Source organism: Brassica napus, chromosome A10 (assembly GCF_020379485.1).
Source record: "Brassica napus cultivar Da-Ae chromosome A10, Da-Ae, whole genome shotgun sequence".
Taxonomy (NCBI): Eukaryota; Viridiplantae; Streptophyta; class Magnoliopsida; order Brassicales; family Brassicaceae; genus Brassica; species Brassica napus.
In genome coordinates, this window is record NC_063443.1 from 9,809,468 (window position 1) to 9,832,861 (window position 23,394).

At 38.1% G+C, this 23,394-nt stretch overlaps 5 protein-coding genes across 9 annotated transcripts; 2 read left to right on the top strand and 3 right to left on the bottom strand.

Annotated features, from left to right (window-relative positions):
• Nucleotides 1-1,436: 1,436 nt before the first annotated feature.
• LOC125579155 (short-chain dehydrogenase TIC 32 A, chloroplastic-like) lies at nucleotides 1,437-3,705 on the bottom strand. Of its 2 annotated transcripts, none has more exons than XM_048742834.1 (6): nucleotides 3,094-3,705; nucleotides 2,829-3,021; nucleotides 2,669-2,716; nucleotides 2,423-2,504; nucleotides 2,202-2,336; nucleotides 1,437-2,081 (listed from the first exon to the last, which is right to left on the bottom strand). In XM_048742834.1, the coding sequence occupies exons 2-6, from the start codon at nucleotides 2,879-2,881 to the stop codon at nucleotides 1,881-1,883; spliced, it is 519 nt and encodes a 172-aa protein (XP_048598791.1). In that variant the 5' UTR covers nucleotides 2,882-3,021; nucleotides 3,094-3,705; the 3' UTR covers nucleotides 1,437-1,880. The 2 variants fall into 2 exon arrangements, with proteins under 2 accessions (XP_048598791.1, XP_048598792.1); XM_048742835.1 differs by having other exon boundaries at nucleotides 2,935-3,021; nucleotides 3,094-3,699.
• A 1,641-nt stretch (nucleotides 3,706-5,346) lies between these two features.
• On the top strand, nucleotides 5,347-8,048 carry LOC111197922. The gene is made up of 7 exons (XM_022693259.2): nucleotides 5,347-5,718; nucleotides 5,829-5,969; nucleotides 6,194-6,559; nucleotides 6,886-7,131; nucleotides 7,214-7,306; nucleotides 7,374-7,574; nucleotides 7,638-8,048. The coding sequence occupies exons 1-7, from the start codon at nucleotides 5,392-5,394 to the stop codon at nucleotides 7,851-7,853; spliced, it is 1,590 nt and encodes a 529-aa protein (XP_022548980.1). The 5' UTR covers nucleotides 5,347-5,391; the 3' UTR covers nucleotides 7,854-8,048.
• Nucleotides 8,049-8,511: 463 nt separating this feature from the next.
• Nucleotides 8,512-11,137, top strand: LOC125579156 (polyadenylate-binding protein RBP45A-like). The gene is made up of 7 exons (XM_048742836.1): nucleotides 8,512-8,869; nucleotides 8,958-9,423; nucleotides 10,051-10,112; nucleotides 10,202-10,332; nucleotides 10,427-10,520; nucleotides 10,597-10,764; nucleotides 10,873-11,137. The coding sequence occupies exons 1-7, from the start codon at nucleotides 8,603-8,605 to the stop codon at nucleotides 10,873-10,875; spliced, it is 1,191 nt and encodes a 396-aa protein (XP_048598793.1). The 5' UTR covers nucleotides 8,512-8,602; the 3' UTR covers nucleotides 10,876-11,137.
• Nucleotides 11,138-13,387: 2,250 nt separating this feature from the next.
• Nucleotides 13,388-16,647, bottom strand: LOC106371232 (DEAD-box ATP-dependent RNA helicase 32). Its single transcript, XM_013811274.3, has 8 exons — nucleotides 16,132-16,647; nucleotides 15,779-16,054; nucleotides 15,279-15,602; nucleotides 14,963-15,154; nucleotides 14,732-14,887; nucleotides 14,220-14,641; nucleotides 13,988-14,139; nucleotides 13,388-13,883 (listed from the first exon to the last, which is right to left on the bottom strand). The coding sequence occupies exons 1-8, from the start codon at nucleotides 16,513-16,515 to the stop codon at nucleotides 13,555-13,557; spliced, it is 2,235 nt and encodes a 744-aa protein (XP_013666728.1). The 5' UTR covers nucleotides 16,516-16,647; the 3' UTR covers nucleotides 13,388-13,554.
• A 3,192-nt stretch (nucleotides 16,648-19,839) lies between these two features.
• On the bottom strand, nucleotides 19,840-21,632 carry LOC125579157. 4 transcript variants are annotated; one of them, XM_048742839.1, is made up of 3 exons: nucleotides 21,418-21,632; nucleotides 20,128-20,884; nucleotides 19,840-20,036 (listed from the first exon to the last, which is right to left on the bottom strand). In XM_048742839.1, exons 2-3 carry the CDS (start codon nucleotides 20,866-20,868, stop codon nucleotides 19,998-20,000), a joined length of 780 nt encoding a protein of 259 aa, XP_048598796.1. In that variant the 5' UTR covers nucleotides 20,869-20,884; nucleotides 21,418-21,632; the 3' UTR covers nucleotides 19,840-19,997. The 4 variants fall into 4 exon arrangements, with proteins under 4 accessions (XP_048598796.1, XP_048598794.1, XP_048598797.1 ...); XM_048742837.1 differs by having other exon boundaries at nucleotides 19,840-20,045; XM_048742840.1 differs by lacking the exon at nucleotides 21,418-21,632 and adding an exon at nucleotides 21,037-21,385.
• Between the last annotated feature and the right edge of the window lie 1,762 nt (nucleotides 21,633-23,394).

The window sequence follows — 23,394 nt, forward strand, 5'->3', positions numbered from 1 at the left end:
AGAAGAATATCAGTTTACCAGCTTAAACTGGGAAAGTGTTGGAAGTAAAATGGTATACGTAGTTTCCTGATGAATGTTAGCCTCAGTAACAAGGGGTGGTGATAGTTCTTTATTGTATATTCTGTTTACCTATTTCTACCTTTTGTTTACTGTAGTAGTAGACGACCTATTGAAAAATGCAAATAGAAGTATGTCAGCCTTTTGCTCTCCATTTACTTCAGTTGGGTTTAGTTGTTTTAGTAGATATTAATGGTACTGAATCACTTGTCATTCGATGCTTTTTCCAAGAGGGTCTTGCAATGATTGATGATGATCTCATAAAGATGGTAAACGCCGGTATTGGTTCCATGCATGTGTTTCTTTTGTTTATGCGCATCCAATGGAGTTTATACTTACGATTCACACTTTTTTGAGTAAAATCATCTGTAATTGGCTGGCTAGATAGTAAGGAATTATGTTTATGTACATGAAGAAACGAATCTTGTGGTGCTACATTACTTCTGCCAGAATGTGGAGCCATTGTCATAGCGTTAATAATGCATACGTAACGTTAATCAGCAGTGCTACGCAACGTGCAATCTAGGCTGTGGATTGGACATAAACCACTTCAACGCCTTTATACATAACAGATTTGATTTTTGTTGCTTTAAAAATACGTCTTTTTAACTTCTTTAAAGAAACTAGGTCGTTTTCCGCGCTACGCGCGGATAATTACTATTAAAATTTGACTTATAATTGCTATAACTCACTTACTATTACTTATCTCAGCATTTTTCTAAATGCATAACAATGAAACTTATATACAAAAATATAGTAATAACTTTGATATATATGTTATGCTCAAAATAAAAAAAATGAAATTTTATCTACAATTTTGAGACTATAAGCTAATACGTAAAGCTATTGTGGTTTCTAGCATGATTATTATTGATTCATTGGTCCCTTATGTTTCTCATTACGTCCATGTTCTAAGAACTCAAATGTGGCTCTTTTGCTTAATCAAGCTCCATTAATGTGCTATCCTTTGGTACGGCTGAATTTTTTACCGTAAACAACAATGTACAATGCAGTGTGGTTCTCTTTGGATATGGGAGATTCAATCTTTTGAGAGTGGATCCTACGTCTTCCACACATATATATATATATATATATATATATATATATATATATATATATTAAATGAAACTGAATCTTAGGCCTCTATGTTAACATAAATAGTAGCTTTAACAACACATCACACTTTGCAGTCTCCTTGAAATGTTACATGCTTGTAAGAAAGCCTCCCAAGTTGTTGGACTGCCGTTAGTAGAGCTATTGCCGCTGCTTCGAGTGAGGAGTTAGTTTGATCCAGTGAGAAATTTCCTTGGAAGTACGTGCTTCCATCTTGTACATTGTCTAACCTGTTTCTATTTTCTCATTTGACGATATCCATGACGTATCTTCTTCTTTCAAGTTTATATTCATTGCCTCCTTCCATAACTTTAAGTCCATGATCGTATTCTTTATAAGGTAGATTCTGTGTTCTCTATTGTTTTCAAATATAAGCATGTTTCTCATTTTCCATATTCTCCACCCTATAAACATATTTGTGCTCTCATTTTTTTTTTGGTAGGAATTTGTGCTCTCATTTTGATTCTCCTTTATCAATCTTATCAAGGATTCCAAGCTTTGCAACAACAATATTGCAGTTGGGGAAATTTATTTTCTAAATATTAAAGCTTATTTTTACGTGAAGGAGTTGTATGTATGGCAAAAACATATCCTCATTATTAATTTAGGTTGGAAAAAAACTTAACCAATTAAATATATGTTTGCAGGAAGAAAAAAACAACAACACGGGAAGATGTAAAATGAAGAAAATAGTCAAAGCTCAAACAGAATTAGGACGTTGCAAGGCTACTTCGGACATTGGGAGTGGAAGGTGGAGTAACCAACAACTCAGAAGCAGTCCACAGTCTCTGAGCTTTATGATTGCACGATCCGGATTTAGAAGTCCGAGCTTCATTACATTCTGAAAAGTATTTGCCGCACACGTTCCTCAATTTCGGACTCGCTGCTACGTAGCATGTCGTTGCTGCTGCCTATAAATAATTAACAGGGATCAGTAAGCTATTTTTATGATGTCGTACGTTAATTTGGATAATTTTAAATATATGATTTATAAATGAAAATCGATCAAGTATTGATTTGACTTAAGATACCTGAGGAACGGACTTCAAAAGCTTGGAGGTCAAGAAAAAGATAAAATCAGTGATGAGGCCGTCTCCGTCTCTTGTGAGACGCGTTCTCACGATTCCAGAATGAACACAGTTTGCAGTTACATTAGCATCCATTTTCTATACAGTGATTAGTCAAATTGTCAGAAGTCATATTATATTGTTAGAAAAAAAAAGTTAATAAAAGGGTTTTAATGACTAATTACATGGAGAACCAGGGAAAGCTCTATCGTGTGGAGAACGTTGGCTAGCTTGGAGAGAGCGTAAGCTCGGGTCGCGTCGTAGTTTCTGCAAACACGCAAGACAAACCCACAGCCTTAAATATAAGCATATTCGTTTTTGAAATGATGATAGAATAACTATCACATTGGTAACCGATAACAAACAATACGGTAAACATTTTAACTTTACGATTAGCAATGAAGTAGTTATGCTATAGTGAGAAATGGTACCTCCTAGACGTTTTGTGTTCACCGGTCTTCATCAATAGGGAGGCGAATCTGGTCAAAGACAGACAAAACTAAGCTGTATGAGAAAGAAACATTGAAACTGTGATAAGCGTTTTGCTTTTGGCACCGTAAATAATCGTCCATGGTTTGAGGTGCGGGCTACCTTCTATGCAAGACATAACAACCTACATTGATCTCTCTACCATGAAACAACATCTATCTACTTCATGCTACGTTGGTCTCATCAAGATGTGTGTTTTGTTACTAACCAGGTAACCTGTTCCTGGTTCTGAGTTTATGAAAAGACCAACACCTTACAGGTTCCCATCACTACCAATTCTGAAACTTTGGTACTCCTACATGGTCACAAGATGTGTCTTAAAGGCCAAAACCAACATCAAAGAACACATTCATGGAGGAAGCAATACCTTTGGGCTAATGATCCGAGTAAAAGTATCACCAAGAGTAGAGAGCATAGATTTGATCTTTCCGTAAGCAGCATCTGCTGATCTTAAAGGAAACATCTCTACCATCGTTTGCTGCAACTTAGAATCCCAATCTGTAAAGCTAAATGAAGGGTTTGGTGTTATAACGATCAATAAGACTCTCTCAGCAACTCTGGGATCAGTGAAGACAAAAAACAAAAATAAAAAACAAAACAAATCCAATCTTTTCCGACGGGCATGTCTAAAGTCTCATCCTTTCACATCCCTCGGTCGACAAATGGCTCATCCTTCTCTCCATTGCCGAGCTCTCGAGCTCTGTTTCAACGTTGTTCTCAACAGGCTTCCCACGAATCCAAACCCTCTGTTTCAGACCCAGCCTTCGCTCTCCAACGCTTTGGTCGCGGCTCTGAAGCGAGCACAGGCGCATCAGAGGAGAGGGTGCGTGGAGCAGCAGCAGAGCCAGCAGAACCAACCTACATGATTCCATTTTCATTCTGCAGCAGTGTTTGTTACATCTAGGATTAGGCTGTTGAATGCTTTCACTTCAGTCTCTATAACCACAGCTCTGCAAAAGAGCCTTCTCTTTCTTCTACCGTCTCTCTCTCTCTCTCTCTCTCTCTCTCTCTCTCTCTCTCTCTCTCTCTCTCTCTCTCTCTCTCTCTCTCTCTCTCTCCTTCTCCTTCTATGAATCATCGCACAATGCGAGTCTTCCCCAACTCCTCCATGACGATTCTCTCTGTTCTCCTCACAACCCTCCTACTCTCTCTCCCTCTCCCTTCAACCCAAGACCTCAACGCCGATAGAGCCGCTCTTCTCTCTCTCCGTTCCTCCGTCGGCGGCCGCACATTCTGCTGGGACATCAGACACACCTCGCCGTGCAACTGGGCCGGCGTAAAATGCGACAACAACAGAGTCACCGCCCTCCGTCTCCCGGCGTCTCTCTCTCCGGCACCATCCCGAACGGTGTTTTCGGAAACTTAACTCGTCTCCGAACAATGAGCCTCTGTCTCAACGCCCTCGCCGGCTCTCTCCCTCTCGATCTAACCACCTCCTCCGATCTCCGTCACCTCTACCTGCAAGGAAACAGATTCTCCGGCAAATACCCGAGAGCTTGTTCAGTCTCACAAACCTCGTGAGGCTTAACCTCGCTGAGAACAGTTTCACTGGTGGAACAGATTCTCCAGTCGATCTGACGGTACCAAGTCTCGCGTTTCCTGCTCGTCCTCGTCGTCGTCTCGGTTGTGGATGGTGATGAAATTGAATCAAACAGACGAATCAATCTATTGTTAGAGATTCTATGGGTTGGATTAATAGATAATTATGAGTGATGGAGGAAAGCATGGGAGTTGAGAAGACAATCGTCTGAAAACGTTTTTGCTTGAGGAGAAAAGATGAGACGACAATCGAAAGAGTCGCGATTCTTTTGAGAAAGCTGATTGATGATGTGGCAAAAAAATGATATTTGATTGGCTGATTATTTTTGAGGATGTGGAAGCATGAGGGGAGCCCTTATTCCCCTTTTAGTATTGTATTGATTGGGAATATATTATTGTGACGTATACGTGAAACATACTTCAAGGATGTACGCTAGTTAGATGATAGCATTCCAAGGAACATTCTCGTGATTTTATAATGTTTTGGTGTACGCTAGATTATCTTTTATCTATATGACTATATGTGAACCTATGCGATATGAAATTATATGTTATTAACATATTAATAATATTTGGATGATTTAATCTTATTTTTCATCTATTTGGACAAAAACGTTTATTTGTCACCATCTGTAGATATCTATTTTGTCACAGAATGCTTGCATTGTCAAAATGAATAATTAATTACGATTCAAATGTATCGATCATTTTATGAAAAGAATAAAAATTGTATCGATCATATGTGAAATATATACAATAGATCATTGTTACCAAAACAATCATAAATCAATTACTAATGCTAAAAGAAAAAAGATTATAATCACTAATTATATGAAAACTTGCTTTTAAGAAAAATATTTGCTTATATTTTAAAATTAAACTATAAAATCAAAAACAAGTGAAGTAAGAGAAAATAAACAATGAAATGAAAGCAGAAATGAAAATGAAACTTCAGTAATGTTGCTATTTAGACAAATGTTGATTACTGTTACTTTCAAAGAAAATAAAACTTATTATAAATATAAATAAAACAATGTTTCGTGGGAGCAAAAAGCAGCGATATTTTGCTATATAAATAAATTTGTTTAAATATTTATCGTGGAGAAACTCTGAACGCAAAACGGACATGGCGTCTCCATCTTCCTCATCATCTTTCACGCTTTCCTCTCTGTTCGCCACCGCCGTCCTAATTCTAGTTCTCTCAACCGCCGTATCATTGAAATCGACGTTACACCCTCGCGACATGCTTCCACATTTGCCAAGACAAGTCTCGTGGCCCATCCTCAACTCCCTTTACGGCGCAGCCGATCTGCTTCCCACTTTCATCGGAACAGCGAATGCAGGAAACAACACCGTCAAGTGGAAAGGAGCTTGCTTCTATGAGAACACAGCTCATATGGAGTTTCATAACAAGTCCGGTAGCAAGTTTGGTGGAGGCACGCTTCACATTAAGGCACATTCAATTTGCAAGAACCGCTATTTTTTGTCGGTGATGTGAAACTGTTTTGTAATGAATAAATCCTAAAGCTCTGTTTCTTTTTTTTTTGGTTTGTGTTTATGAAGGCGGATAAAGCACATAGCTCGACTTGCATGGATCTTTATGTCTTTGCAACTCCATATCGTGTGACATGGACTTGGTACTTCATTTCACGGCCACACACTGTAGAGTTCCCTGAATGGGATGGACAAGCCGAGTATGATTACGTAGGATGGTTCTTTCTTGTGCTGCTTTATCATTTTAGTGACCTTTGTGCATGGCCGGGGGTCTGATGAAACATTCCTCTTGCCCCCCCAAATTTTAAATAGCTATTATATATATCGTATAGCCTCCAAATTGTCAAAAAAAAAAAATATTAAGATTAATCTAAAAATATTTATAACCCTTTAAATTTCAGATCCGCTTGTTGATGGGTTCTTGTGTATAACAGGTTAAGAAGAAGGGAGTTTCGATATTCCTGATGCACGCAGGGATGTTAGGAACACTACAAGCACTGTGTGATGTTTTCCCTCTCTTTACCAATACTGGTTGGGGTGAAAGCTCTAATCTCGCGTTTCTTGAGAAGCATATGGGGGCTAAGTTCGAAGCTCGTCCTGAACCATGGGTCACCAAAGTCAACACTGATGATATCCACTCAGGTGATCTACTTGTTCTATCCAAGATCCGTGGACGTTGGGGTGGTTTTGAGACCCTTGAGAAGTGGGTGAGTGGGGCTTACGCTGGTCATTCAGCTGTCTTCTTGAGAGACACACAAGGGAAGCTGTGGATTGGTGAGTCCGGTAATGAAAACGAAAAGGTAACAAGTTGCATAAAACTTTACTCCATTTGTTTCATGAAAATGTCGTTTTAACATATTTTTTCTTGTTATATAAAGAATGTCAATTTAGAATTTCATTACAATATATACATATTTTAAACTTAATATTAGTTACAAAAGGTTTTGAGCTTCGCAATAATTTAATTATCTAAATTCTATTGGTTAAATAAACGTATGAATTTTAATTATTTTTTTAATTTATGTGAAGAAGGTTAAACATAATATTTTTTATGAACCATAGTGAGTATTTTTTATTAACTACAAGAAGACTTTTATGTTGAAGTTTGGTTGTTATTTGATCATAGGGAGAAGATGTAATAGCGATATTACCATGGGAAGAGTGGTGGGAGTTTGAACAAAAAAAAGATGACTCGAATCCTCAGATTGCATTGTTACCTTTGCATCCTGATGTTCGTGCTAAGTTCAACGTTACTGCTGCGTGGGAATATGCTCGGAGCATGGATGGTAAACCATATGGTTATCACAACTTGATTTTTGCCTGGATCGATACCGTTACTGCAAACTACCCTCCTCCTATAGATGCTCATCTTGTAGGTTTTTCTCAACTTGTTTCTTGAATCTTCTTGATACTTTATTATTGGAGCTGATCTTTTTTTTTTCTCTCTCTTTCAGGTTGCCTCTTTCATGACTGTTTGGAACAAATTGCAGCCTGAGTATGCTGCTAATATGTGGAATGAAGCCTTGAACAAGCGTCTCGGAACAGAGGTATCAAAACTTGTGTCCTTGTTGTACTTGTATCTATCCTTATCTAACATGTTTTAAATTGATGCAGGGTCTTGGTCTTCCAGATGTACTGGTGGAAGTAGAGAAACGCGGATCTTCTTTTGACAAATTACTAACTGTACCTGAACAAGACGATTGGGTATACAGCGATGGTAAATCAACCTCGTGCATTGCTTTCATCCTTGAAATGTACAAAGAAGCTGGCCTATTCGGCTCATTGGCTAGTTCTATTCAAGTCACAGAGTTCACGGTAAGAACCAATACATGAGTCTATGTTACCGGGTCCTCTGTTAATACTTTCAAAATTTTGCAGCTAAAAGATGCTTACATGCTCAACTTCTTTGAGAACAATGCAAGCCGTCTTCCAAAATGGTGCAATGACAATGACAGTGTGAAGCTTCCTTTCTGTCAGATACTTGGGAAGTACAGAATGGAACTTCCTGGTTACAATACTATGGAACCTTACACCCATATGAATGAACAGTGTCCATCTCTGCCTCCAAAGTATAACAGACCAGGGAACTGCTAAAACCCATTAAAATTCAACTGTTGTCTTTCCTCGTATATATGTTTGTTAATACCAACTTTTTTTTAACTCTTAACAACTTTTAATTTGTTTGTAAATATATTGATAAGGTTTGTTGTAACCTACTGAAACTACATATTATGTAATTATTTATATTATTAAACACACAAAATGGAATTAAAAGAAATCTTTTGAACATTTCTCTTGGTTTGAAATTCAAACGATCACACACAATGGCACTCAATGCGTGTAGTGGAAGCAATTTTATAAGAACTGGGGGTTTAAACCAAGTTGATTTGGTCTAGTGGTATAGGAGCTCCAGCTGGAGTGCTCGTCCATGGGTTCGAGACTTGGCCACTACAGAATTTACATATGAGCTGCAGACCGAAGACCGTTACACGGTGAGCCACATGGTGATGTCCTGGCAGCGTCCATGCTGACTTCGATCTCTAGTCTGGACTATCTCGGTGGAGCCAGGATTCTCGGTTAGAAAAAAAAAAAAAATTAATTACTTCAGTCGCCGATTCAAAGATCTAACTAAACGGCTATTTGAATTTCACTGTAACAACTAATGGGCTAAGCTGAATATTAAATGATTGAGCCCATCTAAAGCCCACAGTACCATTAGTAAAGAGTCATTCATATAAAGGAAGCGATGAGACTAATCAACGTGTGTCTTTAAACTTTCTCTTCACCGAGATTTTATTCCTTTTTCGCATTAGCGACAAATCCCCCTTTTCTAGGTCGTCACGATGCAGCAGCCACCACAAAACGCCGCCGGAGCAGGGCAGCAGATCCCTTCTGACCAGCAAGCCTATCACCAGCAGAAACTCTCGTGGATGATGCAACAGCAACAGGGCCAGCAATGGAACCAGCAGTCAGCGCCGTCACAGGGTCAACAGCCCTACGGATCTCAGAATCCAGGATCCGATAACGAGATTCGCTCCCTGTGGATCGGCGCCTTGCAGCCGTGGATGGACGAAAGCTACATCATGACCGTCTTCGCTCAGGCCGGCGAGGTAAAATCTTGTGAAAAAGTTTTAGTCTTGGTGGAGAGATTGTGACACGTGTATCGATTGAAATCTTGATTCTTGTGTGTTGTTTCAGGTTCAATCGGCTAAAGTGATTCGCAATAAACTGACTGGTATGTGCGAGGGTTACGGATTCGTTGAGTTCGCTAACCACGCTGCAGCTGAGCGTGTGTTGCAGACCTACAACGGTACTCAGATGCCTAACTCTGACCAGACCTTTAGGCTGAACTGGGCTCAGGCCGGGGCTGGTGAGAGACGCCAAGCTGAAGGGCCTGAGTACACTATCTTTGTGGGCGACCTGGCTCCTGAAGTTACTGACTTCATGCTCGCGGAGACGTTTTCGAATGTGTACGCGTCTGTCAAGGGGGCTAAGGTTATGATGGACAGGAGCACTGGACGGACGAAGGGATATGGGTTTGTTAGGTTTGGGGATGAAAGTGAGCAGATGCGTGCGATGGGGGAAATGAATGGTCAGTACTGCTCGAGTAGGCCTATGCGTCTTGGTCCCGCTGCCAACAAGAAGCCGCTTGCAATGCAGCCAGGTATGCCTTATGCTTGCTTGAGTAGTTTTATTTTCTTTGTTGATTGCCTTTCTTTTGTGAATGTGTGTTCTGTTTGCTTCTGAGATGTCTGCTCTTTGTTTCCTCTCGGTTTGCACATAAAATGAAAGCATCCGTGTAAAAGGTATTAAGATCAACTCCTGTTGTCTTAAAACAGGGGAACAAGTGGCTCTCTTTGGGGGGAGCCTGGAACTGACTTCAGCTGAAAATGATCCCACCTTTTTGCGTGGCTTCATTTAGGTCAGTTGGTTATGTTTTCAGAAGATTTTATACACAAACTGGCTTCATCAGCATACAGTTTTGAGCCTTTTTATCTTCAAATTATATGTTCTCTTTGCAAAATGCTTTTTTATTTATTTTCTAAATTTATTGTACTCCTTGAGCTTGCCATAGTTTGATATCTGTTCTCATCAATATCTGTATCAATGATCCTTGAGCTGTTTTTTCTTTGGTTTCTCTGAGTGTTGATGTGTGAATGTTATTTGCATGCGTTATTAAAGTTAATATCTCGTGCTTCAGTTTAGTCTCCGTATAGTTGTTTCACCTTGTTGAGTGGGGTTTTATGCAATATAATAGAGTCTTTAGCCTTCTCTCATTTGTTATTTGCAGGCATGTATCAGGACACCCAAGGAGGAGGAAATCCTGGAGAAAGCGATCCAAGTAACACAACTGTGAGTAGTTAGTTAGTTTGCTATATTTTTCCACAAAAATATTTGGTTTTCTTTTGCTTGAATGAAAGCCTGATGCGTACAACTTTCAGATATTTGTTGGTGCTCTGGATGCTAGCGTTACAGACGAAGAATTGAGGGCAGTTTTTGGTCAATTTGGAGAACTTACTCACGTGAAAATACCTCCGGGGAAGCGTTGTGGATTCGTTCAGTATGCCACCAGGTATAATTAGTCACATGTGCCTTTCGCCATGAATTCAAAACCATGCTCGTTCTTGTGTTGCACACTTCATTATTGTCTTTGTCATATGCTTCAGGGCGTCTGCGGAGCATGCACTTTTAAATCTGAATGGAACACAATTAGGTGGACAAAGCATCCGTCTTTCATGGGGACGTAGTCCGAACAACCAGGTTTGTTTTTTTTTTTACCATAATAAATTGAGAGTGATTTGAAACAAAAACATAATAATGTTTAAAAACTTTACAGGCACAGCCTCATCAAGCTCAATGGAATGGTGGTGGTGGATACTATGGATACCCTCCACAGCCGCAGGGCTTTGAACCATATGGTCATGGAGCTCCTCGTCCTCAGGATCCTAGTGCGTACTATGGTGGCGGTTACGGTGGCTATGGCAACTATCAGCAGCAACGGCAGGTAACGCAATTACTACTAACAAATAATAATCCTTTCTATAAGATTTTACCAAATGTGAAGAACTTGTAAGTATGTTGTTCTTATCGTTGTTTTCTTATTTCAATGCAGTGAAAGATCAACAACACCAGCTTTTTCTACCAAAGTCTTGGACAATGGGCAAAATATATATCAGTCATCGTTGAGTCTTGATAGGAAATTAGATTTAAAAGTGTTTTGTCTTTTACATGAAGTGAGTATGGTTTTGCTATTGGGTTAATGTTGTGTTCTTAAACCAAAAAAATAATAAGGTTGGATTTGCTATGGACATGTTTATGTAATGTTGAAACTCTGTTTTTTTAAAACATTTGTCAAAAGTATAAGAATTGGGCAGACCTATAAACGGCCATCGAGATATTCCATGACAAAAGGGTATATGAGTAGGTTGACGCACAATGATGCACAAAAAGAGGACACGGTGAGATAACAGTGGTTTCTAGACAGAGCGAAAATAAGAATCAATCTTTTAAGGGATGCCTGCCTATTCCCCCCCTCAAACACATTTACCCTACTTATTTCCCCCTCTTCATGAATCCACCCAAACATAGACTTTCTCTTTAAATCTCCCCCTAAACTCTTTTTACCCCCCTCTCTAATCAATTTCGAAATCAAAATTAAAAGAATTAAAAGTGCGTTTAGAAAACAGTGATTGCCCAATTTAAGAAAACCAGACCCGATCCGGCGTTTGAAAACCCGACCCAGACTTAACTTAAAAACAAAAACAAATTGGAGATTTAATTAAAATCAGAATCAAATTGGGGCTTCGTGTTTTTTTCTATTTTTTGCCCCCACACAGAACAACGACTGAAGAGACGAATTGGGGATACTGAAATTAGGGTTTGTCGCAGTGCTCATGACACAAACAAAGAAGATGTCAGAGAAAGAGAAGAGAATCCAGAGGAGAGAGAGACAGTGAGGAACGACGATGTTGAAGGGGCTGTTGTTGTTAATGTATTTGTACTCATGTTTGGTTTTGTGGCAGGGCAGGTTCTTCTCATGTCCATGAAGAGATCAGACTTGCACAACCTACTCAATCTATTCAAGCTCATGACTAGTAGTTCTTTTGTTGTAGTTTAAAACTCAAAACTTCCTTTTTAATGTCCTTTGTGGCTTTTGTTGTTCTTTAAAACTCTTGGTCGAATGTACTTGGTGTCTTTTCTTGTGGTTAAAACTTGTCCTACATAAGAACTTCAACAGAAAACAGTAACAGTAGAAGAAAAAGACATCTCAAAATTAAGAGACGCGAGAAAAAAAAACAGAACACAATTAAATAAGCAAGCAAATAAAATATTTGCTGTCAAAGTTACGAACACCTTTCAACTATGTACCTTGAACAAGCATTCAAACCAAAAGAAAAAAAAAGAGTTGATTGAGATGTGAAAACGCTTCTCTGTTCTTCATTCAAACTTGGATTTCTTCTCCTGCACCAGCAGCAACAACCTGCAATGAACAAGCTCGTGTTAGTCTCTTTTAGTTACAGAAGCGATTCGATCCTCTGAACTAGAAGAGAGTTTGCTCACCGTGTTTTCTTTGTTTTCCATTTTGTGCAGCTGCTTCAGAGATTTAACTTCTTCACCTATACAAAAAAAACATTTAACACCGTATATATGAGCAACGCAACCTTTCAAAAACACTGAATAATATAATTATTTTACATTCTTTAGCAACAAGTTACTTGGTGGACTTCTTAGTCTCTTCTTGAATTTTCTTAGTCCTTGGCTTGCTGGTACTTTCAGGTTTCTTCTGAGACTTAATGTTCTTGTTTTCTGGAACTGTTCTCGGATTGACAGAGTTGGTTGCTACTGCTTTCTTCCTCCTCACGGTCAGACTATTCTTAGATACAGTCTCCTTTCTATTTGTACATTTCTTCTCTGGAGGTTGAGCAACAATTATCATTGGAGTCCATCTTCTGATCCTTGAACAACCTCTGGAACATCAGCTTGGTTCACATTGATTACATCCAAAGACCTCCTGGTTCTTTGCTATTGGATGCTTTCTGAGACCTCTTCCGCCATGGCTTCTTCTGTGACAGCTGAACCTTGCGAAACATCCTCTTTCATAATCTCTGATATGATCTTCGAATCTACAGGAGTGGAGAGTGAACTCTGGACATCATTGTCGTCGTCGTCTCTCTCTGTTCTTCGTCATCGTCTATATCTGTTCCTCATCGTCTCTCTCTGTTTTCCTCGTCGTATCTTTCTCTGTGTTCCCAGTCATCTGTTCTTAGTCGTCGTCTGATCCCCAATTTGTTTTTTTTTTTTAATTTAACTCGGGTCAGATTTTGTTTTTAATTAGGCAATCACTATTTTCTAAACGCGTTTTTGTTTCTTTTTAATTGCGATTTGAAAATTGATTAGGGAGGGGGATTAAAAAAGTTTAGGGGGAGATATAAAGAGAAAGTCTATCATTGGGTAGATTTATGAAGAGCTTGATAGTTCAGGGAGGAATAAGTAGGGTGTGTGAGTCTACAGGGGGTTTTAGGCAGCCAACCCATCTTTTAACATAGTAAAGATGATAACACAACTAATTCCCTCGAAAGATTTTGATCCGGCCCTTCCCTAAAATTTTATCAGAAAACTGATTCGAATGGTAAAGTTAAGGTTATATAAATAATTGTTTGTAACACGATTTGATTGACAAAGAAGAGACAAAACTTGTAGGAAACTATCACATTGGTTCATAAAATGAAGTGCTTCCTTGGGAGAATCGGCGAAACGGAGCCTAGACAGACAAAACGTTTCCTATGTGAGATTTTCACGACTGCGTTATCAGTTTGAGAGCCATCTCCTCAAGCTCAGCTATGGAGATGGCATCTGTGTTGATTTTTCCTCCTTCCTTTTCTTCATCTCCATCACCATTATCATCAAAGTACATCTTCTTCGCTCTTTTGCGTTTTTGTCCTGTTTCTTCTTCTGATGATGCAGAGCCTTCTTCTTCTTCCTCCTCCTCCATCTCTCCTTGCTTCCTCTTAATCTTTTCTTTCATTCTCTTCTCCCTCCTCTTTTCCCTCTCCACTTTCTTGTCCTCATGATCCACTTTCCTCAGTTGCTCCCCCAGTTTCTTATAGTAATCCTTCCTTGCCTCTGCCAAAAATCAAAGAACCAATTCCATCCACATACGTTGTAAATAACTGTATCATTGCTAGTTTGTGGGAACAGAATGATAACATAACTCGAGCTTGCTTTACCTTCATCAAGGGCAACTTCAGTCTCAGTTGTGGCAGCTACTATTGCCAAGGGAGCCACTGGATTGCCTTCCTCATCAAACTTGACCCTGGACCCACTTGGTCTGTGCTGGCTGATCTTCAGCTTCTTGTTTTTCGAAACCCGAGTTCCTGGCCTGAAACTCAACATGAATTTTATTCAAATACTGGATTTGAACGAACACAGAAAATAGTACATTATGTAAAACACACATACATGGGAACTCCTTCGTCCTTGTTTGATTTTTCTACTCCCTTTCCCTCTTCATTTGGTCTCAGAGGAAAATCCTCTTCCTCTAAATCTTCACCTAGAAGATCCTTCTTCACAACCCGAGTAGGTGCTACAACATTATCCTCATCATCATTCTCCGGTTCAAGAGCGATTGATCTCTCAAACACTCCTTTCTTCTTCGTTTTAAGGTTTGCGAATCGGATTCTAGGAGTAAATGGAAGACCAAGTGAAGCAGAGAAGTCCTCAATGGACAGCTTCGTCACGTCGAAAATCTCCTTATCTCTTCTTTTGTGAATGGACCTCAGATATGTGATGAAGGCTCTCTGAGCAACAGTTTGAAGATCTGGAAAATTGACTAACAAAGAAGCCAAGAGTCTAGAAACCTCCTGCAACTTGTCACTGTTTGCCTGTGTTGATCAAAATCTTTCATGTCAAATAGGTTTTCTACTACAGACAGTAGAGAGTCGAGAAAATTGAGGAGGACGGGATGAATTTACCTTGGTGACTTTTACAGGAATTCTAGCTTCTTGTAATCTCTCAACCATTTTTTCCTCAGAAGGCGTTAGAAAGAGGAGTGACTTCCCTGAAGCATTGAAACGAGCTGTACGCCCAACTCGGTGAATATAAGAAGCTACATCTTCAGGACAATCCACCTATCACATTAATATGATGACATCAAAAGAAAATTACATAGTATTGCAATTCTGAATGTTGATGATTGATATTACCTGAACAACCCAGTCCACAAGCTTGTCAAAATCAAGACCTCTGGCAAGAACATCGGTACAGAAGAGAACAGATTGTCTCTCAATGAACTGAGAGTACACGCCCATCCTTTTCTCTTGGCTCATTTTTCCGTGAAGGCTCTTCAAAGGTATTCCAGGCCGGAGCTTGTTGAACGCTTCATGAACAAATTTGACCTATCAAAAGAGTGATATCTCTTCATCAATCTCAAGATAAGACAAAAGTAGCAGAACAAAAGCGAACAGAACTATCTTCCAAGTAGATGATTCGCAGATGAAAAGAGGTAAACTTATGTGTAACCTGTTTCTTGGTGGATAGAAAAACAAGAATCCTGTAATTAAGATGAGATTTGATGAAGCTCCATAACATGTCTAGTTTCTTTTCAACTGGGACAATTATTACAGTCTGCGTCAAGGTAGTAGGGGTAGCTGTAACAGACTCTGCATGTACACTGATGTACTCAGGATCTCTCAGACTGAGCCTTGCTAGATCCTTGACTTTCTTCGTTTGGGTCGCAGAGAATAGCAGAGTTTGCCTGCGCTTAGGCAACTGCGAGATGATAGGATCCAACTGCCCCTTAAATGCAGAATCAAGAACACGGTCGGCCTCATCTAAAATCAGAATCTGCAAACAAAAGAGTATATCTATTACATATTTTGAACCCATAATAAGACTAAAGAAATCTACCAGACAAGGGAATGCACATCTACTAGTTCTACAAACCAACCATCATCCTAATGTGAATGCACATCATTTGATGTGATAAACTATCCTTAAAACATGAAGAGAAAGCTCAAGACCTTGAGATTGGAACACTCGAAGTTTGGAGTCTCATCCATATGCTGGAGAAGCCTACCGGGAGCACACACCAAAACATTCATATGATTAACCCTCTCCTTCTCAACATCAACTCCTTCACGACCACCAATCAAGAGCCCAGCACTGAACTTATGAAACTTGCCAACTTTATTCAACACACTGAAAGTCTGAGCAGCTAATTCCCTAGTCGGAGATATGATAATACACCCAACTCCATCTTCAGGACCCCATCTCTCCTTGTGCAGCTTCTCCAGCACCTGAACCACACCAACAACAACAATCAATTAACATGAAGAAATATAACAAAAAGGAAGAAACTTTACGAAACCCTCACCGGAATAACAAAGGCGAGAGTTTTCCCCGACCCGGTCCTCGCCGCGCCGAGAATATCTCTGCCGCATAAAGCGTGAGGCAGAGCGGCTCTCTGGATATCGACCATCTCAACGAACTTGGCCTCTTTCAGCCCTCGTTTCGTTTTGTCCGATATGGGCAGCTGATCGAACCTCCTTACGCCGGCGTAGCGCGAGAAAACGGCGCCGTTTTCGCCGTCTTCGAGCTTTCCGATCTTGGCGTCTTTCGGGAGAGGGCCCAGAGCGAGCGGGTTGGATCCTGAATCGGGTTTTTGGGATTCGATCCACTGTTCGAGGAAGATGACTTCTTCGGCTTCGTCGAGGCGCATCTGCTTCTTCATTCCCCTGGTCTTCTTAGGTCTTCCCATCTTGGCGGCAAACACGTGAGAAAGAGAAAGAGAGAGAGAGAGACAGAGGGAGAGAAGCTTTCTGGGGACTTTGAGAAGGATTGGAATTTGCAGTGAAGCTGATGAAAATTAGGGTTTTAGTATTTGAGAGAGAGAGAGACCTCAACAGGCTTTGAAGGGTTTAACTACTACGATTGACGAGTTTTGAACTTTACAAAAACTTGGTCAACCTAAACTGATTTAGGCCCAATAAAAGCCCACCTTAGGCTTTTCTTTTCTCTTTTTTTTTTACCGATGATAATGCATTTTTGAGAGTGGATCATACAATTTTTTTTTTTTTTTTGTAAGAGTCCATCATACAATTTTCTTACCTCGAAACAAATAATAACCCTACATAGATCTTTTCTGATAAAAAAAATTCGAATTTTGATTTGCTTGAATTCAATTATCTTGGATATGGCCGATAATTAGTCAAAGAAAGAAAACTACCAAAAGATAATTAGTCAAAAAAAAACCACCAAAAGATAACAAATCATTTAATCCATTTTTTTCAATATTTTATTTATTGACAGAAAATAAACCGAACCCTAGAAAGTCAGCCGCCGTTCTTTGTTCTATGCTCCGGCGGTCGGTGCTTCTCACCGCCGCCAGGAGCGGCCCCGTCTCTCATTCCCTTAGGTCTCTATGCATTTGTTTCCGGTAAAGTATCACTGTTTTCAGTTTGGTTTCAGATCTGAGTTAACAGAGGGATTCGATGACTCTGGTCTTGGATCTTCTTCGTTGTTGCTTGGGTGGAGTAGTCTATGGGCTGGGTTTGTCGGATTCAGTGCGGTGGTCATGAGCTTGCCTGTCGGGTTCAGGTTCCGCTGAAGTTCGGTGGTCAATCAAGGCTACGGGCTCTTCATTCTGAAGCCAATCATAGGTGTATTGTTATGTTTCTATGTTAGTATATGGTCCTTAGTTGGTTGATTTGTGGTCTTGAGGCTTTGACGGCTTGGACATCCTTGAAGACCTGGTCGGGTTTGCGTTGCTCTTTCTCGCTATGCTTGGGTTGCTTCTTCATCTTCGAATCTGTTTTCTGGTGCACGGTGCAGGAATAAACCTCTGATGTGGGTAGCTACTTCTTTCATCGAATTTGGCGAGATGGTTTAGGTGGGTTTGCAATGGTTTTGCGTTAGCGGCTCTCTTCTCTGTCCTCTACGGTCGTCTTTGTCGAAGGTTCTATAAGCTATGGCCAGTGTTGATGCTATGTTTGTGAGTAAGAGTTCTCTGAATTTATGGATTTTGGTGGTCTTGAGGCAGTGGTGCTTAGTGTTATCAGTTTTGGGTCTTTCAGCTGTGCTCTAAGTTCTTGACTTCTGCTTTCAGTAGCGTCATATGTCCTCCAGGCTCGTCTTCGGTAAGGTCTTGATGCTCGACCCTTGTGTTTACTAATGATTGGATCATTGTGAAGCCTCGATAGTGCATTGTCATGCAGTTCCTTGGTTTTAAACCAACGGGTTTCTCTGGATTTCTTGGTAAGGAACCGTGGAGCTCTAGCTCAATTGCGTTGGGTCTTTGAGTAGTTAGATTGTCAACATGTTCTTCGCCGGCTGCTCGGATGGAGATCCGCCTTCTCGTGGCTTCCAAAAGTTGAAGCTTGTTCTTGAGTGGCGTGTACTCGGGGTCCTCTGTTGGATCGTGTCTTGGAACTCTTCTATCATCCGAATAATTCCGACCTTCAACGCTTTCTTCGTTAATCACGGCTTCTCTATCGAATTGCTTTGCTATATTGATACTTGTTTTAGCTCCATAAATTTTTCAGTGGTCTTGTTCTTTCCTAGCTTATGTCTTCGTAGTTGTCTTATTGTTTTCATATTTGTCTCTAGGTAGTAATGTTTACTACGCTGGCTGTTGGCTCCGGAAGAGATCTTTACTTTTGCCGGCTGTTGAATATTAATCCAACAGATGACAAAAAAAAAAAAAAAATAATAACAAACCATTCTCTTCAACAGAACCGATGCAAGGACCAGCAAGGAAATCAAACCAATACAACCACTTTACTGATCATTCTATTAGCTTGTTTTTTCCTTAAAGTTTAAATCTTATTAGAAAACTAAGAATTAATCCACAGAAAAGTTGTCTTAATTAAATTTTCTTATTACCATTTATTTTTTTTAGCTTAAAAGATTTTGTTTTATTTTATTTTATGTGTAATCACTATTTTCGTGGCTGCCTTTTCTAACTTTAACAATTTGTTTGTTTTGTTTTAAAATATTCTAATGCTTCTTTATTATTATGTTATAAATTACAAAATTATTATATCGATAATTTTACAACCAATATTATGTTTGGTTTTAGCTGTTTATTTGCACCACCTTAAGATAAATTCATGCTTGACGATTAAGTAATTTTGTATAAGATTTTCTCACTTATTTACAAAATTGTTAATAAATTATTTGCCAAAAAAATCGATAATTAGATGTACAGTAAAAATTCTATAAATTAAAAATATTGAGTCATTTTATATTTTATTAATTTATAGAATTATTAATTTACAAAAAATTTCTTCTTAGATTTTTATTTATTTTAAGATATACTCTTTCTAAAATAAAAATATACATTTTATTACAATTTATATAAATTAATTAATATTTTGAAATTCGACGTTATATTAGCTTTATTATATTATTTAGTGTATATAAAATATGTTCCATATAATTTAAATGTGTTTTAGATGTAATTTTACTACATCTGATCAAAATATATCAAATGTCCATTATGAGTTTTATATTCATAATGGTTAGTTTGTACTTATACAAAATGTATATACATATAAATTATTAATTTATAATTTTAATGAGACTATATATTTACTTAAAATTTTCTGAAAAATTATTATCTTATTATTTTATCGATTTATGTCATATTTTAAACATGTCAAAATTTAATTAATTTATAATATTTATTTATTTATCGAATATTAATATATAGATTTTCTACTGGATAAACATTAGTAAATATTTAATAAAAGCATTAAATTAAGAAGGCTTCCACGAATAATACGGTTTTATACAAGAAAAGAAGCTCGATTACACACTACTTCCAAGTTCAAGTTCTCGTCCGACTTGTTATGTTTTTCATCACAGCTGAACCGATGCTTCCTGCACACCATATTCTCCAGTATTGCAGCCTCCTTTCCCCCACCAACCACACATGCCAACTGTTGTTCCTAGTGGTTTCTTTCGCACAAAGTTCCTCTTATTAAAAGATCTTTTGATCCAACTTAATCTAACAGTTTTGATCCATAGTAGAAATTTAAGATTTGACTTTGGTTATTCTAACAGTTTCGATCCAACTATTATCTTAAGAAAAAGTAGTTATGAGCAGATATCTATATAACGAATCATCATAAACTTTTCTGACATCTTTAAGCTAGACAGTAGTTAAATTCTGTTTCCCTATATCTGATTACAATGAGATTGAATCAGCCTTTAAAAACTCTCAACGATTTGCAGCAAGAATCACTGTCCTTGAGAAAAATGGGTCTCCCTCACATTCTCCTGCACGGCCTAAGACATATCAAACATGAATTCTACAGAGAATAAACATAAGTAAAAACTCTGGATAAAATCATCAACTAAGGTTGGTTACCTGAAGAAGCTCTGTCATCTTGCCACGTCCATAACTCGGCATTGGTTTTGGGATATGTACTGGATGGACCGGGTGTATAGCCTGCAAAGGCTCAATAGACAGAGCCTGCTCCTCAGGTTCAGTGAACTGTGACGTGCTGTTATGGACTTGACCTTCCTTCATCACTCGTGTAAGCAGCGTCTCAAACGGCTTGCTATTACTACCTCCACTCACTTGAGACTCGGTCTGCATATGTCCCTGGTGGACCGGGACACTCCCACTGCCATTCTCCACGACCAGACCCAAAGGATGGTTGGGCATTGCTGGATTAGCGGGAAGAATCGGAACAGGAGCCAATGCTCTATCACCACGCTTCTCACGGAACCTAGATTTACGACCTCGTTTAGCTGGCAATCCGTGTTGATGCGTCACGTCGCTGGTTCTTGTTATCATTGGAACATGAGGAGCAATATCGTTATCAACCGATACAGGCTCGCAGCGACCAGGCCTGAACACCACACCTCTAAGCACGGTATCAGAGTTACCAAGCTTAACCGAAAGCAAGAAGCCGGCTTCAAAAGTTGCCTCGATGACGCCAGTAACGTGCTGCCCAACCATAGCTTCATCGCTTTCAATGTGGCGAGGCTGCTCGGTGGAGTCTTCTAGCTTGAGGTGCTTTCTGGGGCGACCAGGTTTCCGTTTGGCAATGACTTCACCAGAGACAGTGTGGTTGTTGTTCTCCTCATGGCTTTCCTTCTCCATTTCGAATTAAGCCTATCTGAAGCAGTGAAGATGCAAAAGTGAGAAAATCATGAATATACAGAGACGAGAGACCATCACAGAGTTTATATTACCAAACGCAAGATTATCAGAATGGGTAATTGTTGTAAAACAAAATGTTATCTCAAACTGTAACAGCAAACACTAAACCTCTTTTGCGTTTCAAATCTTGGGGATTTATACAAGATGAGATCCCACTAGTAATCCAACATGCAAACCCATGTTTAGCCCCTAAATCGCGACTCCTAATTACAAATTATCTCATAATCATCAGACACACTAATCAAAACACACAAAATTAGCAATTTTTTTTCGCAGTTGCCCTAGAATTGAATTCAAAGACAATTGTTTGTTGTCGGATATAAAAAAAAAAAAATTCGAGTGACGAGAGAGAGACAAACACACACATCGCAAATATTATTACCACACAGAAAAAAAGAAAGAAACATGACTCATGTGCAAAAAAGCTTGAAACTTTCCATGTGTAAACACACAGACAAGACAAAGAAAGAGAAAAAGAAACAAAGAGACCTGAGATTTTTCGCCTCCGTTTCCTCAGCTTTCTTCCTGTGGAGGAGGCATTAACAATGAGTCAAAAAAGGGTAAATCGGAAAAAAAAAACATTTATGAGTAAAAAGAGGGCCTCAAATTTTCATTACACAAAATGATTTTGTGGATTTGGTGTAGTAAACTGATGGTTTGTTTTTGTTTGGGCTTTTCGGATAATATCTTTGCTTAGATATTATTATATTTTGCTTTTGTATTTGTTCTTTACAAAATTACTCGTTGGGAGGTCACGTGCAAAACACGTGTCTTGAAATATTTTCGAATCAACATTGGGCCCTTTCTCAAAGAAATAGGACCCCACCGTTATTACCAAAACACTAAGCGCAACTATTTCCTTTTGTCGATTAAGCCCAATTAATTACAATAGCAGAAATATTCATCTAAGCCCATTCATACTCAGCATTGGACTGGTTTTGCACGAACCTAACTATGAGTTTAAGGGTTTCATAGAGACTGTAGCTTTAGATTTTTGATTTGGAATTAGGCTGTAAATTTTGTGTCTGCAGAAATATTATTTTAAAGAGTTTGAAAGCATTAGATATGAACACTAAAAGTTTGATTTTCAAAGTCAATATAATTCCTTTCATTTTTTTTATGTTGGTTTAGATTTGCTTACTAAAACATGCGTATATTTCATAAGGTGGTTTAGGATAATGCCGTTATGCATGAATCTTTATAAACAGAAAATAACTGTGTAAATTTTCATAAGCAAAAAAATTGGATTTATAATATTTTCTATAGTTTGTAATATAGCATAACTAATCGCCATTTTGATAGAAAATTATGAAACATGTCACCGGAAAGCTTTGTATTCATTATATAAGACAAACAAGAGACATCTCACTAACACTCTAAAGAACATATCTTGCACTATAAACTAAAACTTAGAGTCAAGAGAGACTTTCTTATACTCAAGAGTCGAGAGAGAGTTATAGATTGTGAAATGAAAAATCTTTGAAATGGAAGCTGGGTATTCTTTGTCACAAGAAGCGTTGTCTTCATTCTGTATGACAAAACAAGATTGTTTTTTGCAGGTTGTAGCAACATGTCGCCGAGAAGCTTTGTCTTCATTATGTAAGAACAAGAATCAACATCAATTGTTAAGTTCTGAAGATAAGCTTTGAAAATTTATAATGTTTTTCATATAGTTTATTATTAAATCAATAACTTAAAATCAATTGTCAAGTTTTGTAATCGATTAAAATTTAAATTTAAACATATTTTTTAGTTAATGAATTTTAAAATCTCTACAGTATATTTTGGATTTTGATTTTCATTATTTGTTCATGAAAATCCAGCACAATTGATTTGAATTCAATCTTAAACTAGATTTTGATCCGCGCTTTCAAAGCGCGGGTTTATTTTTGTTTTTTTTTCAATTGACAAATATTTAGTAAATGTCACATTTTCATATATTTGTGTTTTATTTTATAAAAGACTTAAAAAAATTATCTTTATTTATCGTATTTCATTTTAAATATGACTATTTATGTTAAAAAAATTAAACTTTATTTTTTTAATGAATTAAGTTGGTATAACTCTGATAAATTAATTTTATCATGGGGTTAATATTTTAATTAAAAAATTATATACTTTTAATAAAGATTTATACTTTTCAATAAAAAAATTCAATTATTTTTATGAATGCTTAAATTATATTAAGAAAAGAAAAAAATAATAATTAAGAATAGTTGAAAAAAAATTATTTGAACTTGGACTCAATGGCCCAAAGGAAAAAAAAAGTGAGAATTTAATCTAATTTTTTAATAGGCCCAAATGGCCCAAGAGAGATTTGATTTGGGTTGGATCCAAAAATAATGACCCAATATAGATTTGTTATTAATATTACTTAATTGCCCTTAATGAAACATGCAATGTTAGTGAAAGAAACATGCCCCTAAGGTAATTATGACAATAGGATCCTACTTTAATAGTATAGAT

What these genes read in the sequence shown, in the direction of transcription:
- LOC125579155 (XM_048742834.1), bottom strand. Translation starts at nt 2,881, where the DNA reads ATGTTGTTTCATGGTAGAGAGATCAATGTAGGTTGTTATGTCTTGCAT. An exon ending in TGTTATGTCTTGCATAGAAG is followed by an intron (nt 2,717 to 2,828) that starts GTAGCCCGCACC and finishes GTCTTTGACCAG; the next exon opens with ATTCGCCTCCCTATTGATGA. An exon ending in TTTTGAAGTCCGTTCCTCAG is followed by an intron (nt 2,082 to 2,201) that starts GTATCTTAAGTC and finishes AATTATTTATAG; the next exon opens with GCAGCAGCAACGACATGCTA.
- LOC111197922 (XM_022693259.2), top strand. Translation starts at nt 5,392, where the DNA reads ATGGCGTCTCCATCTTCCTCATCATCTTTCACGCTTTCCTCTCTGTTC. An exon ending in GAGGCACGCTTCACATTAAG is followed by an intron (nt 5,719 to 5,828) that starts GCACATTCAATT and finishes GTGTTTATGAAG; the next exon opens with GCGGATAAAGCACATAGCTC. An exon ending in TTCAAGTCACAGAGTTCACG is followed by an intron (nt 7,575 to 7,637) that starts GTAAGAACCAAT and finishes AAAATTTTGCAG; the next exon opens with CTAAAAGATGCTTACATGCT.
- LOC125579156 (XM_048742836.1), top strand. Translation starts at nt 8,603, where the DNA reads ATGCAGCAGCCACCACAAAACGCCGCCGGAGCAGGGCAGCAGATCCCT. An exon ending in TCTTCGCTCAGGCCGGCGAG is followed by an intron (nt 8,870 to 8,957) that starts GTAAAATCTTGT and finishes GTGTTGTTTCAG; the next exon opens with GTTCAATCGGCTAAAGTGAT. An exon ending in TTCGTTCAGTATGCCACCAG is followed by an intron (nt 10,333 to 10,426) that starts GTATAATTAGTC and finishes CATATGCTTCAG; the next exon opens with GGCGTCTGCGGAGCATGCAC.
- LOC106371232 (XM_013811274.3), bottom strand. Translation starts at nt 16,515, where the DNA reads ATGGGAAGACCTAAGAAGACCAGGGGAATGAAGAAGCAGATGCGCCTC. An exon ending in TCGAGTGTTCCAATCTCAAG is followed by an intron (nt 15,603 to 15,778) that starts GTCTTGAGCTTT and finishes TTTTGTTTGCAG; the next exon opens with ATTCTGATTTTAGATGAGGC. An exon ending in TTCTATCCACCAAGAAACAG is followed by an intron (nt 15,155 to 15,278) that starts GTTACACATAAG and finishes CTCTTTTGATAG; the next exon opens with GTCAAATTTGTTCATGAAGC.
- LOC125579157 (XM_048742837.1), bottom strand. Translation starts at nt 20,868, where the DNA reads ATGGAGAAGGAAAGCCATGAGGAGAACAACAACCACACTGTCTCTGGT. An exon ending in AGATGACAGAGCTTCTTCAG is followed by an intron (nt 20,046 to 20,127) that starts GTAACCAACCTT and finishes GATATGTCTTAG; the next exon opens with GCCGTGCAGGAGAATGTGAG.